We start from the raw sequence: 15,030 nt of genomic DNA on the forward strand, positions 1-15,030 counted from the left end.
ACTTATCCATGAAAAGAATGATAAACCATCACATTTTACATAGAGCAGTATTTGTTAGTTAAAGCTAAAGTGTCCCATGGGAGTTATTCCATTGATAAAGCTGTAAGACAAAGATTACAGAGTGCAGGAGCCCACCCAAAACAAAAAACCTCACATATCTGATCCGCATAGTTCTTTGTAGGCAACTGGTATGCCACTACTCTTCTCACTTCTGCGAAAACTGATAGAAATACACTGAGCTGTGGATTTAAAAAATAATTGCACAGTTAATAAGCCAAAGTTTTTGACTGTATTTTCAGATACACTAGGCCCTTAACGCAGACAGCTCCGACAGATTAGAAGTACTCTGAGTACTTAATTATGAGCGGAGAACCAGCAAGCAAGTATAAGTGAAAGTTGTGTCACAATAACAGAATATCATACTGCAGAGACATCTTTTGGATGCAAATCCCAAGAGCAAGGTTTCTCATTTTTGCACAGTAGACAAAAGAGGAAAGATCTCCTGAGATCATCTACATTCAATCAAATTATAGTATAAATATAGTAATACTCCCAGCACCCCTTATTTGACTTGAACTTTATGCATTTTTTAAAGAATTTAACCTTAAAACTGAATTCCGTAATTTCATATAACTACATACCTTATAGTTATGTTCTTCATACATAGGGTATAAATTTTGCCTGTACCATTCAAGAAATAATTAAGTAAAACCAACGCTATTAAGATGGTGTGGTTAGGCACTCAAGATTTAAAAATTCATAGGCAGAACATAAAGTTGTCCTCCCTGTGTGTACACATAGGGTCAGAGTCCTTAACTACGTGGACCAATTTCATCTCAGCACTTCCTGTCCCTTTCTGCTCCGAAGATCAGAGGCAGACATGAAGAAGGGGATCCTAGTTCAAGTCCAGGGTATCCTGAAAGGCTTCTCAGCACCCTTCCAGCTCTAAAAAGGTGGTGGCTGCAGGAAGCATTCTCTGGAGAATTTCTGCTCAGACAGACTTAATGCCTCCTGGAGTGACCCATTACCCTTAAAAAAAAAAAAAAAAAAAAATCCACGTACACACATTCCTTTCCTTACAAGTCAGCACAGGAGAAGGAGGGATACAGCTTCCTCCTTTCTTGCCTCTTTAGGATGCTTTCCATTAGGCTCTTTTGGCCTAATCTTTGTCCATGGGTACCAAGATCTCTAACTGCCATTTTACTCAATCCCAAGAAACAGGGGTACCTGGGGAAAGCAATGCATGATGCACCACCATGCTGGGAATTAGCGAAACAGAAAAATACAAGACATTTTGTCTATGCTCTGAAACGCCTGAAGACGTTGGTTTGAGTTATAAGACTTTAATAAAGTCCCATAGCAATCTGACACTCAGACTGTAGTCAGCTACTTGCCTTGTAACATTTCATCAAAAATACATTAAAGGCAGTGGATAATATATACACTTTTAAATAGAAAATACATACAGAAGTTTTAGACTATTTTAGAACTGTAGAAAGTGTGAGTTCTACCTGCATTATTTTTTAATTCACATTCTACACAATTAACTCACTGGGTATTGTCTTGTTTGGCTGAATGGTATGAAGGCAGAAGAGGCTACTCAGGAAAAGCAGACAGTCCTTCAGTAAAGAAAGTTTCGAAAGATCTTAATCAGGAAATTCCTACCTGCTGGGCTCCAGCTGGGCCAGCAGGCTGGCCTGCCTAGGGTTTCAGCCTATGATCAAAATAATGTTAAACTGTGAAAGATCTCTGGAAGAGCACAAAGAGAGGAAACAGACAGCTAGAAGGAAGCATCAGGACTGTCTTAGTCCCCCAGACCAGCAACAGGCCTTCAGCATGGTGCAGACCTTAGCCAAAACTGGCTAAGAAACATCCAAGTTCAGGTAAGATGCAGCTGGACAGGCCTGGTGGCATCTGCTCTGATGGCTTTGATGATTAAGTAGTGCTTTGTGGTGAAGACACTGCTTTTCATCTTCCAGAGACCTTCCAGTTGCTGAATCCAGCTGGGGGAGTTGTTTTATTACAGCGGATAAACAGAGAGCTTTCACACTGAGGCCAAATCTGAGTGATCAGAGATCTCTCCCCGCAAATTAGTAGTAGTAACAAATGAGTCAAGGAAAAAAAAAAAGAAAAAAAAAAAAAGAAAAAAAAAAAAGAGATCTTAACAGGGACTAAAAGAACTCTAAAGTGCAAGCTCCCTTGTACCCAAAGCTGTGGATACAGTTTCATTGTAAGTTAAACTTTTATTCAATGTACAATGATACCCAGCTGCATAGGACATTTTGATATCTGTTACTAAGTGCCTCCGACAGGGATGCTAATCTAAGGTAAAAGATGCTGTGCAAATACTGCTGTTAAACATGAACACAGTTCCTAATAAAACATCCATTAGGGAAAAAACTGTGCTCTCAAAATAATTTCTAGTCATTTCATAAAAGGAAATCAACACTTAAAATATACTAAAAAAACCTAAAAAATCCTGATCTTCCAAGGCTTTCTAGTAAGATATACTTTCTTTTTTTTTTTATTCTTTTTTTTTTTTAATTTAATGGCAAAAAAATCAGATAAGCTTTTCTATGCAATCTGTCTGGAAAAGATAATGAAATTCTTAGCTTTGAATACATGATTATTTTAAAGAGCCACACCTGGTTGACTACTGATAAACTGACATTGAAAAAAATAAAATTCATTAACCTAACAGAAGCCTAATGTGATGCATTCAAAACAAGCATAGTCTCATGAACTTTTTATACTACACTAGATGGAAATTCCACCCAAAATGAAGAAGCAATGAATAATTTGCTTCATTCAATATGAAATATAATGATTTTAAAACTCAGATTCATGATTTGAGCTCATCCTTGGGTTTTGCGGTGGTCCCCCCTGAAAGTGTATCCTTATCAAGGTTATCTTGTAGATCTACTGATGTGTTATGTGAAGAATTCTCAGTGTCACATAAATATTTCTCTGTAGTGCCTAGGTGACTTCCACAGTCATTGTTCAGATTTTCATCATCTTTTTTGGAATGAGAAGTGTCCTCCTTTCTATCTGAAGTATCAGGAATTTCTTCAGATTTTGAAGGCTGACCGGTATCAGTATCACTGTTCTTTTTGCTGTTGTTCTCCTTAAGAGCATCACAGTTCACTTCTTGTTCATCCTGGTCATTTTCTTCCCTATTTTTTGTGAGTTCTACCTTCCTTTCTTCAGTTGTTTTACCAGCTGAGCTTCCACTTGCCAACATGTTCTTAGGCTCTTTTGATTTCTTATGCTTAGAAATATAACTACTGTGAACAGAAACTGGAGATGCTGGCTTTTTATTTGTTTTACTTCCCTCGGACTTCTGTTTTCTTGGAGGTCCCCAGATAAAATGCTCTGAGGGCATATAATGTTGCTGGGCAAATCTCAGGAGTTTCCTCCTTTCTCTTCGGTCTCTAATAGTATACACAAAATATTCTAGAGCACTTTGCTTAATGTTGGGAATGGTATCTTCCACAAGAGCTTCTTGGAGAATGAATTTTACCAAGGGAGATTTGAAACTCTCATATCCAAGCTCACCGAGACTCTTCAGAATTCGAGTGATTCTCAAGTAGTTGTGTTGAGACCTTTGGAAGAAAAGGGTGAAAAAATTCCATTGAATCAGAAAAAAAACCACCTTACAGATACAGAACTGGAACTGCAATTCCTCACTCATTTTTATCACTGCAGGTGTGTACTTCAGGCTTCCTGTACTTTAATTTCTCACAGCTGCTGAAGCTTGCTAGCACCTACTTTGCTAGGATGTTGTGAGTGAAAATTACTGTCTGTAAAATACATTGAGGCAATAGGTGGGAAAATATCAAAGTGTGTACTGATTTTGATTCCTTCTACTGTATATATTCTTTCTGAGAATACCCAGACACTTCATAAAATATGGTTTTCGTAGCATATTGCAGTAATACAGCTACAGAACAGGATTCATTGCACTTCGCTTCAGCTATTTAAAAGCTGGCTCTTTACCTACACTTCTGGTACAGTCAGTGCTGGGGGAAAAAGAGGCACCTTTGGAGAGCAAGTCCCACGGTCATAAGAAGTGTCTAAGACAAATGGAACAAACTGTCTTCTGGAAGTGCTTCTGAAGAGCTCTTTCCCTCATAAAGTGCACCTACGTGAACAGTAAAACTTAAATGCCTAAAATTTAGATGGCTAAAATTAAATAAAGTGAGTCCCACTTCCTGATTTACAACTGTTTAGGTACTCACTGGTGAGAATATAGGAATTACAATGTAAAAAATGTGCAGTGAGTAGTATTTGAGCTTCCTGAAACCCTGTTTTACATGTGGCCCAAATCTGAGCCCACACCCATGAACCGGCTGATATAATATTTGAGTAAATTTAATAGCAAATTATTTCCATTATTCACTCAAAATTATCCACCAGCAAGCTTTCATTTGGACAGGAGTACAAAGCACTGCAAGAAAATCTTCAGCTCTAAGGTCAGAGGTATTACAAAAGTGACCAAATTATTTTTTTTGTCTGATGTCCTCACAAGTCCAGAGGTGGGCCACGAAGATGATCAGAGGGCTGGAGCACCTCTCCTATGAGGACAGGCTGACAGAGTTGGGGCTGTTCAGCCTGGAAAAGAGAAGGCTCTGGAGAGACCTTATAGTGGCCTTCTAGTCCCTAAAGGGTGCCTACAGGAAAGACAGGGAGAAACTCTTTAGCAGGGCCTGTTGTGACAGGACTAGGGGCAATGGTTTTAAAACAGAAGGAAGCAGATTCAGACTTGATATAAGGAAAAAAAAAAAATTACAATGAGGGTGGTACAACACTGGAACAGGTTGCCCAGAGAGATGGTAGATGCCTCATCCCCGGAAAAATTCGAGGCCAGGTTGGACGAGACTCTGAGCAACCTGATCTGGTTGGAGATGTCCCTGCTCCTTGCAGGGGGGTTGGACTAGATGACCTTTGAAGATGCCTTCCAACCCAAACTATTCTATGATTTCAAAATAGATTTTGATACAATTAATCTGTATGAGACAAAATTCTGCAAACTTATGCTCCACTCAATGCCGATGAGAGGTGACAGATGTCATTTGCTGAAAGCTGGGCTAAAGTTTGACTTAATGTATGTCTAAACCTCTCCAGTCAAGCAATGAAATTAAAAAGTATTAAATTAAAAACATTTCATGTGTTGAGGAGGCAGGGAAATCTTGTTATTTAGTTTCCAGGTGTGGAGAATTTTATTTCCCTCAAAAAGAGACGTGAATACAAAGATAAGCCACTTGTTCTTTCCAACTAAGAAGCAACGCTTTGGGATTAGGTGAAAATGCATCCAGTAGCATAACAAACAAATTAATTTGGAACTGCGATCTTCTTCAGCACCATTTGAAGTTGTACTTTCACTGATGTTGGTTAGACTGGTAACGGGTAAGAAGCACAATCAAAAATAGGGGGAGGAAAAACGTACACATACAGACACAAACCAGGCATTGACTATTTCTTTTTCTCTTTTTCCTAGCAATCTTTGGAAAAATGTATCTTCCCTTTCCCTAGAAAACAAAAGGCTAAAGAGATTTTATGGCAATTCTGGAGAGTGAAGTGCATGTCATTACTTACTCATTCAAATGTTGAAATCTTTCTTGCCAGTTAGTAGCTCGTGTTACATTTCCAGTTTTATCAATTAGTTTTATTCCAAAAAACTCCAACATCATTTTGTAAGCCAAAAGGAATCTTCTAATTGCTTCTTTTGTTTTCTTGAATTCCTAATAAACAAAGAATACGTCCAAACTTCTAAGTGGCGCTAAAGCAAGTACTTCAGCATTGTATAAAACAACTCTACATAACAAAAAGCAGTTATGTATCAAAATTAATGTGATGGTTTGTATTGATCTCAATTTGTATTACCTCAATTTCATATGTAGTTAATTCTTTAGCATAGAAGTTCAGACCTTGCTCCCTCAGTGGGAAAAGCCTGTTCAAAGAAAAAGCGCATTACAGCTCGCAGCATATGAACACTTAATCAAATTAATGCTTTGAAACAGAAACAGGTAATAAGTGACCAACCACTGTATGTAAGTGTGGTTATGTTCCAGTTTTTCATAGTCTCCTTTCCATTTATTTAGGACTTCTTCAATATAAACCCCTGCATAAAAATAATTTGAAAACTGTTAGGTAGCCATCAAAATCAGCGTTCAGCTATATAAAGTATGTATTCTGTCATTATGTTAACACGGCATGTATTTTAACTCTCTTTAACGTACTATGCGAAATAAGGTCTATTATAGCCATAAATAAATTAATTTTCATTTAAAACTAATTCAGTTACTAAGACTTCATTAAAAAGAAGAGATTTATCAAATTTTAATATAAACAAAACCAAGTGACCTACACCGAGTTACTTACCAGCAGAGGGTATGTGACAACAACCTCTGTAAAATAGACTTCCCGAAGAGCTGTCACGTCCTAGATCCCTTTATCACAGACTGGTAATTAACAAACCACTCACGTATAATATTGCATCATGAATCACCTGCCAATGTTTCAACAGAACTCTGCATATATATACATCCATATGTATGGGTTGTTGGGTTTTTTTTGTGGTTTTTTTTTTTAAATAAAAATCCTCGTAGAACAAAGCCCCAGCTCTGTAAGAAATCTCCCATTCCAGGAATCTCTCCAGCTGCAAATAACAGTAAGATTGGGAAATCTTTCTCAATATCTGTAGCCAAGAGTCTTGATGCCATCGCTGAGAGTTTCACCTTGGGCCCTCCTCAGGTCATGCTCAACAAATGAGAATTTCAGCTTTTAGTGTTCTCAAAACAGTTGTGGAGCTCAGCCAGTTCCTCTTGGAAAGTGACAGAAAAAGGGGACAAAGTACATGTAAATGAAAATTAATCATCCTTCACACTAATGCTGTGCCCAAGAAATTCAGTCATGGACCAAGGCACCTCTTCTCCAGGTACTGCACAAATACACAAAGAATGGTCTTTGTTTGAAAATGTGTTCAGTCTCTTTCCATAAATGAAGGCTCAATGTTAGCCTATTTCTGCTCTGAAACCAACAGTTTTACCATTGCAGCATGGCCTCAAATAGCACAGGAGTGGCCTAAAAGGCCCAAAGCTCCATGTAGTCTCCTACTATACATATGAGATCTCTCTCCCTCCCCAGTGAAAATTTCCACTTGGGTCCCAATTACAAGGGAGAACTTATTTGTTACTTTTCTTCAAGAAATGGAGAAAGTATCCAGTTAAAAGGACTGTTAAGAAGATAGGGCTTCCAGTGCAGGCAAGGCTGGAAAAGGACCTCTCTAAGACCACCTCCTGCCATCACCAACCTGTATCTAGTTTCCAAAATAACTGCATTTCAAGTATTGGAAAATTTGCTGCTCAATTCCAGTGCAGAGCAACAGGCCAGCTCTGAGTCAGAACCACAAGCTAAACCTGTAGGTCATGGAACTAAACTTTAGATCTAGTGTTGCACTAGAAATGTCTTTTTTTAATAACATTCCCCAGTACTTCATTCCCTAATGTGGTAGCTTAGGTTCCCTCTCATGGATCCACAGTCAAGGTGGTGGCTACTCTTTCCCACTCTTAATAAAAACTCTGTCATAACCAGAGCTCACAGCCATCAACACTTCAGCCTCCATGGCCTATCAGCTACTTTTGATACCACTAACTGTCGTTTACTCCTAAAATTCTAAGCTAAAGCTTTTTCTTTACAGATTTTAGGAAGAAAGCCCTCTTCCAGCTTCTTTTCTCCTGGCTAATCCTCTTGAATTACTCCTTCATTTTGTCCTTTAAAGGATCCCTCCCCCAACCTTTTCTGGCTTTCAGTTTCAGATTCACATGGTCCTCTAGTTCACAAGGACCTCAGTGCCCTTCTTTCTTTCTGTATCTGTTCTCTGTGTAATGTCTCATCTGTCTCTGGTAACTCACAGATCTAACTCCTCTTCCAGCCAAGCTAAGAACACAGTCTTCAGCATTTGCCTGTGGATATCTAAAGCTCAAGATGATTAAAACAAAGGTCTTATGCTTGTTTCACTAACCTGGTTTTCTCACTTCTGAGGATATAATCACTATCTTGCCTACAAACAGCTCTCATCTTCAACCTTCCTATACATATATCTTTACATCTTTCTGTACAACATTCCTTCCCATCTAATTTCCTATCAGAACTTTGATATTTTACATCTCAACATCCTCTTTCCTGACCTTGAAAAGTGCTCTCTTGTCATGCTTACATCTACCCTGAATGCTGCTGGTAAGATCATGTTTCTAGAGAGCAGCTTTTTTTATATTGCCTCTTTCTTTTTTGCTTTGCATTCTTCCATTGTGCAGCTCTTTTCTGTAATATCAGATAAAAACTATACGCCTTCACTTCCAAAGCCTTTTGTGACCTGTCCCTTCCTACCTTATCAGAATCCATTTGTTGCTACGAGACTGATCCTGCCTCAATGGCAGTCTCCATGTCTCGCTACTTCTGTACTCCAGCCTGCATTTCGGTATTTCCTCCCAAGCTGCTCTCATGCTAACAGGATCTTTCTGCAAACACCTTCAGAGTAACCTCCTCAGCATTCTTTTAAAACTCTCAAAAGCTTATTTTTGGCCTGCAATTTTTTTTTCCTGCCAATGGCTAAGCTCTCACATGCCAAGACTCCCGTCTACCATTCTAACCAAGACTGTTTTATTGCCCCCTTCTGCTTCCCCATCTGTCTGCTCTCCTCTTGTCTCTCACACTTTGACTGCAAACACTCTAGAGCAGGCTTTGTCATATTTCAGCTCATCTTCTGTTTATGCAGAACCTTCTATACGCGATTCCTGCTCCACTACTAGAACCACTAGGGACTTTGAGATGTGATTTTATTATTGTTATTACAATAACCACACATGAGGTAGTTACAACACATTCTTTTTCCCTTACACAGCACTAGAGATAACACCCATATTCCTGCCACTCCTACTCAAGCAGAAACAGTTTGTGCAGCATAATGGAACAACTTTATCTTTGTTTAATAAAAGGCAGTGCCACTACTGTAAAGCACTGGTACAAACAACGCCCTGTACTACATCATGCTGGAAATTCATGAGAAAAGCAGCACCTCCCTAGGGCGAAAGCTAACTCTAGTTCAAGCATAACCTGCTTCTGTGTTATCAACATGCTACTCCAACACAGGAGGTTCAAGTCATACAACATGTAACTACACAGCTTCAATTTGTCAGCACCACAATTATCACTACAGTTTAATTTTGTTACTATTGTTAGTGAGCATTCTTTTGTTATCACTATTACTGCCACAGATTACTCACCATCAGGTTTAAACGGGATTTTATTTTTGTAAAAGCGGAGATTGCACAAGTCATTTTGATATCGAAGATCTTTAAAGTTCTGCTAAAATAAAGGAAATAGGACGTTATCAGCCTACAGAAACCTATCAAGAGTATCCAGAAAGTGATACTGTGCTCTTTGAATAACTGGAGGACAAAAAAATTTCAGAGTTTCAGGAACCACAGAGTTTTACTCATGCACTTAAAACTCAGTTTAAGGATCTGCAAGTTCCTTCTGGCTGGTACCTTCTCCTACTGAGGCAGAGGTAGAGCAGCAAGCATAGCAGCACCTTGACCTCAGTCTCAAGGAGCTTGAGAGACAAATAATAAGTCACCAAACACAGTTGATGTTCAAGGCACCAGCCTTTTTCTGGGCTCCTACTGCTGTTCCCAGGATTACACATCTTGCGTGTTTCTACGTACACCTGGGATGAAAAGGTGTTGCACTAGTTTCACTCCTCTCTCACTGGCATACATTGGGCCTCTGCATCAGCTTTTTGATTCTTCTCATTTCACATATTTATTAGGCACCACAAAGGTCTAGGAATATTTGGATTGTGTGCTATCTTCTACTAAAAAGGGAATTTTAAACAATAAAATATTCTTACTGGATACTGGTGTCGATACTTGTACAAATCTCTTGCTGCATAGAAGCTTCTCTTTGGCTTTGCTGTCAGGTCAGTTCCATCACCACTCTGAAACAGTTAGAAAGTAGAGAATAACCATACACAAACATAGGAAATACTGAACTTGTGTAACATTAAATTAACTATTTTTCATGGTGGATTTCAGCAATGTAAATGAACACAGGTGCATGTATTTGCCTACTGTTCAGTCAGCCACTGAAAAATCACCCTGCTGAATACTTAATACAATACACTTTAATCCTAAATTTAAAAATAAAATAAAATACAAAAGCAAGACTACGAAATATACTTCCAATGAGATTGAATTTGATTTAAATCAACAGGTTGACAGTCATTTCCAAATGCAAGACTTGAAAGCAACCTAGAAAGTGCTAGCACAAGATGAAATAAATAACTGAACATGAAAATGCAGAGACACTACTCATTCTGAACAGGAAATCATACTGTTTGCAAAGACTTTGTCACGTGTACATTGACTTAATGGCTATCGTTGCATCCTGTGTAAGAAAATGAATAGTCATGGACAAGCCAAATTGCAGTTCTAACACCTTCTTGAACCATTTTCTATTATTTTTTTTCAGAACTTAAATTTAAAGCCTTATTAAGGAGAATCACCAAACCCCAAAACAAAAAACTGTTTAGAGAAAATATGTAAATATGTACTGTTTGGAAGCTGTGACCTGAAACAACCAGAGCCGACCAAGGTCAATGGAAATAATATCACTGACTTCAGAGAATGCTTGAAAAAGCTGCACGCATTGAAGAAAAATAGAAAATGAAGCATTAGTGTACAAGAGACTTCAACTTGCTACCAACAACTTTTTATTTGTAATTTCTTTATAACCATACTGCAGCAAAGAGTTCTGTATTCCTCAATCACGTAAAATAAGACTCTACAGTAAAACTAAAGGCCAAATGAGAAAAAAAAAATTCATTACACTCCTTAGAATACACATGTAATCGGTTAAAGCCAAGTCTAAAAAGGGAAGTTCCCTGTGACTGGGCTTTTTACCTTTATTATTGCCCATCCTATTGCTTTCAATTAAACAAAAGCATTTTTTGTTTAATTGAGCAAGCATCTGCTTTCATTCTTCCTTTTGCAAGGCCAGCTCTGACCATACCTACAGCCAAAACACGCTTCCTTGAACGAGCAACAACCCTTGATGCCTGGTTATCAGGCATTTGTATCACCATGTATCAAGCAGAAAAGGGGAAAATGCTTACGCTTATTTAATTCTACACAGTTTCTGAAACAAATATAAACGTAACACATCTAACAGGCCAAAAAAAAAAAAAAAAAAAATAAAAGAGACCCAGCTGGTCCACCCTGCACTGAGTTCTAACTCCAAATAAAATTATTGGCAAAGCAATCCTTTATCTCCTTAGGGTCGTCATTTTTAAAGGTTCCTACAAGCCAGAAACTTGCTCTGAGAGTTCCTCACCTCGGGCCCACCGAGGAGTCACAAACCCGTTGCCACGCACGATCCAGCATTCAGATTTTTAACCGATTTGACTAAGAGGCCAAGTTCAAGACTATGCTTAAATTTAAAGCCGAACCTCCTCAAGAAACAGCAGCAGAGCGACTGACAATGACTTCCAGGCCTCTATTTTCCCCTAAGAGCAGGCTACCGTAACGACGGGGGATGGCGGGGAGGAGGGGAGACACCGGCCCGTTCCCACCCCAGGCGCAGAGCCACTTTACCACAGGCCACCCCCACGCCCCAGCCGGGCCGCAAAGCCGGGAGGCAGCGCGGCCGGGGGCTCGGCTCGGCTCGGCCCGTTCTCCAGCGCTGGGGAACGCAGCAGGGTAGCGGCAGCAGCTCCCGGCACGGCCCGGGGCCGTGGGGCGCAGACGCCAGCGCGAAGCCGCCGGCCTCCCCCGCCCCGCAGCAGCCGCTGCTCCCGGCCCGCCGCCGCACAGCCGCCGGGTAGGGCGAGGGCGCGGCCGGCGCTACCGGTACCTGCTCGGGGCTGGTGGCGTCCGTTTCTGCCCGCTCTCCTTCCTCCGGCGGCAGGGGCTCCTGGGGCCGGCTCTCGGCGGCGGGCGGCTCAGCCGGCTCTTCCCCGCCTCCCGCGGCGGTGCACACCCCCTCCTGCCGCCGCGGCTCCCCGCCGGACTCCGCCGTCTCGGGCTCCGAGTCGGTCTCCCAGGTGGAATCGCAGTCCTCCACCGTGGTGGGCTCCTTGAAGCTGACCCCGCTCAGCAGGCTGCCCATCGGGCAGGGCCGGGCCGGGCCCGCCGCCGCCGCGCCACCCGGAGGCCGCGGAGGCCGAGGGCTGGGAGCGGCTGCGGGCTGCCTACGGCTGCGGCATGGCGGGGCGGGGCGGCGGCGGCCGGGGCTGCTCCCCCGCTCGGCCCCAGCCCACGGACACGCATAGGGCGGAGCTGGAGGCGCCGGGATTTCCACAGGAGACGCGCACGGACGCCCAGTCCCCCGCGCCTTCCGCCCCGCTCCGCCCGGTGCACCCGGCCTCGGTGGCGGGGCAGCGGCGGTACCGGTGCGGGGCGTCCCTGCGCCACCCCGGCCGCCCCGGGCACCGCCCGCCCCGGCCCCAGGACCGCCGGGGGACGGGACCGCGGGGTGGGGCGGCCCTGGGGAAAACCGTGCTCTGCAGGAGCCTCTGCAGGGGGATGGCGAAAAATCTCCCCTCCGAGGGGTGCGCGCCGAGGGGATTTCTCCTCTTGGAGGAGACCTGGGTGTCCCCTAAAGGGTTTACCGAGAGGAGCAGGGATGGCGGCTGCCCCGGAGCAGCGCTCTGTGAAGGAGATGCTTGTCTGGTGACAGAAGCAGTCGTGCTACCAGCAGTGCGCAAACAGGGGTTGTCCACTAGACAGGGAAAGGGTGGCTGTGAGGTGGGCTTCAAGGAATATACAGGTACCGGGGGACACGGGAACAGAGTGGGCTATAGTGTGGTACCCAGCCAGTTTCAGCTGCTCCTAAAACCCCTGAGAGCTTGGGGATAAAATTGACATGACCTTCAAGGACAGATTTGGCAGAGGCAATGGCAGTGTCTTTTGTATTTGGCTGGAGCGTGCCTTTTGGACAGAAACACTGCCTGGAGTGAAGACCTAATGAGCTGAAGGCTTAGCATGTTGTTCCACTGGCTGCTCTCACCCTCATGATTAAAAATACGTTTTTCATTTCTAACCAGAGTTGTCAGGCTTCAGTTCACACTCCCAGATTTCTGCCTTTCTCCTCAAAGGCAGTTCTGTGGTGTTCGATATATTGGCTGCTCCTAAAGATGTGCACTATCACCAAGTCATCTCAGTTCTCCCCTTGGTAAACCAAACAGGTCGAGCTTCTTCAGCCTCTGGCCGTAAATTACCTTCCCCATTGCCCCACTCATTTTTGTGCCTTTTTTTTTCCCCTGCTGCTGCTTCCATGTTTTAGCATCCTCTCCAAGTGTAGGTGCCAACATTTTAACTGGATGTGAGGATCATCAGTGCAGAGACAATATCGTCTGTAAGTTCTTGTTTCCCAATCCACTCTGTATAAATTGAAAGATCGTTTTAACTCATTGCCACAGCATCATGCCTAGATGCTTTCGTATCACCATCACACATAACCCTCCTTCAGGTGCACTGGAAGTGTGTGAGCTGTACCCACGGACACCAAGGACATCACCTGCCTTGGTCAAGACAGTTCTCCTCCTCTGCTCCTCATGGAGATTAATGAAGCCCATTTAGCCTTTCCAACACCGCTTAGTCACCATCGTGCCAGCTGCTGCCCTCCTCAGGACCCAGCTACTCCTGCTCAGTCTGAGACCAAACCTGCTGCTCCCAGCCAAGACCTCCACCCTAACATTCAGCTCAGCCCCACTGCCTCTCTTTTGGCCCCAGTACTGGAGGTGGTCCCTGTTCCACAATAATGGTTGGGGCGACAGGATGATCTTACACAAATTGGTCAATCTTGCCCACTCTTCTAGTGTTGGAAATGGTCATTTAGGGATACTTACTGAAGCATTTAAGAAACAGGACATTGACTTACAGGACATTACTAACAGCCTTTACCCTGACATATCTTCCCAGCTTATGGAAAATCAAAGCTATAGAAACCTCCAGAGCAAAAGGTTGCATCTGAGTCTTTGTTTCAACAGCCACTAATGGACCTGTTTCTGTGCCGTTTACATATGCTTTAGACCTCTGTTACACAGTGAAACATTATACAGCTTAAATATGTTACCTAGTACATACGTTAGAATATAAAATATTGTCATTTCCTATGATGCTGATTAGTTCTTTTTTAAGACAAAGAGAGCATGATTGCTCCCTAATTGTCTCCACGCTATTCACAATTTTATAGACCTCTGTCACTTTAGTACCTATTGTTTTTCTTCCAAGAAGCAAGGTCCTACCCTATTCACACCTACCTAGCATGAAAGCCTCTGATCATCCTTGTGACCCCTTCCTGTAAGTTTTCAAGCTCTACTGGGACTTTTTTGAAATGTGATTTCCAGGAATGGGAGGAACATGGTCTTTTATAAGACTCATGCTGATGTCTCACATTTTTGGAGAGTTCCCTCTTCTTTGTCCTTATTTGGAGGAAAGGCAGATTTGTTTCCTGCTTCGACAATATCTCCTCCCATGCTGTTGACGTAGTTTGAAGAAACTGACTTCAGAAATTCTGATGTCTGGAACCTGTTTGTCCTGACTACCTGCTGACTAGCTACTTCTGCTGAGCAACACTGACTGCATAGACCAGCTCTGCTTCCCCTCCCCTGCTACAGCTTTTGTCAATATTCCCTTACATGGACTGTGTTTATACTAGGGACAGCAGAGACTCAAAAGTGTGTCTTGTGCATATGTAAAAAATCAGGTGAAGGTTTTGATGATATTTAGTTTGCATGGCAATCAATCCTGCAAACTAAAGATCTTCTTGCAGGAAAGCTGTCTCCTGTGAGAATAACTGCACCTTATTAGAGAAAACTCAGTTCTACCCAAAGAGCAAAGCTATCAGCCAAATCTTATCACCGAGTTTTAGGAGGATTTTTAAAGACCTGGATCTTAGGCCGCTGATAAGAACTGAGAGTCAAATTAATTGACTTGGTATTGCTATGGGAAGCCAGTGTCAGGAGCAGAA

The 15,030-nt window shown here is 42.4% G+C and overlaps 1 protein-coding gene across 1 annotated transcript; it reads right to left on the minus strand.

Moving 5' to 3' along the window:
• Positions 1-1,433: 1,433 nt before the first annotated feature.
• Positions 1,434-12,188, minus strand: OGFRL1 (opioid growth factor receptor like 1). Its single transcript, XM_086744784.1, has 7 exons — positions 11,911-12,188; positions 9,911-9,997; positions 9,285-9,366; positions 6,043-6,121; positions 5,884-5,950; positions 5,596-5,741; positions 1,434-3,602 (listed from the first exon to the last, which is right to left on the minus strand). The coding sequence occupies exons 1-7, from the start codon at positions 12,163-12,165 to the stop codon at positions 2,843-2,845; spliced, it is 1,476 nt and encodes a 491-aa protein (XP_086600910.1). The 5' UTR covers positions 12,166-12,188; the 3' UTR covers positions 1,434-2,842.
• Between the last annotated feature and the right edge of the window lie 2,842 nt (positions 12,189-15,030).

This window comes from Chlamydotis macqueenii, chromosome 3 (assembly GCF_036417535.1).
Source record: "Chlamydotis macqueenii isolate bChlMac1 chromosome 3, bChlMac1.mat, whole genome shotgun sequence".
NCBI classification, from domain to species: Eukaryota; Metazoa; Chordata; class Aves; order Otidiformes; family Otididae; genus Chlamydotis; species Chlamydotis macqueenii.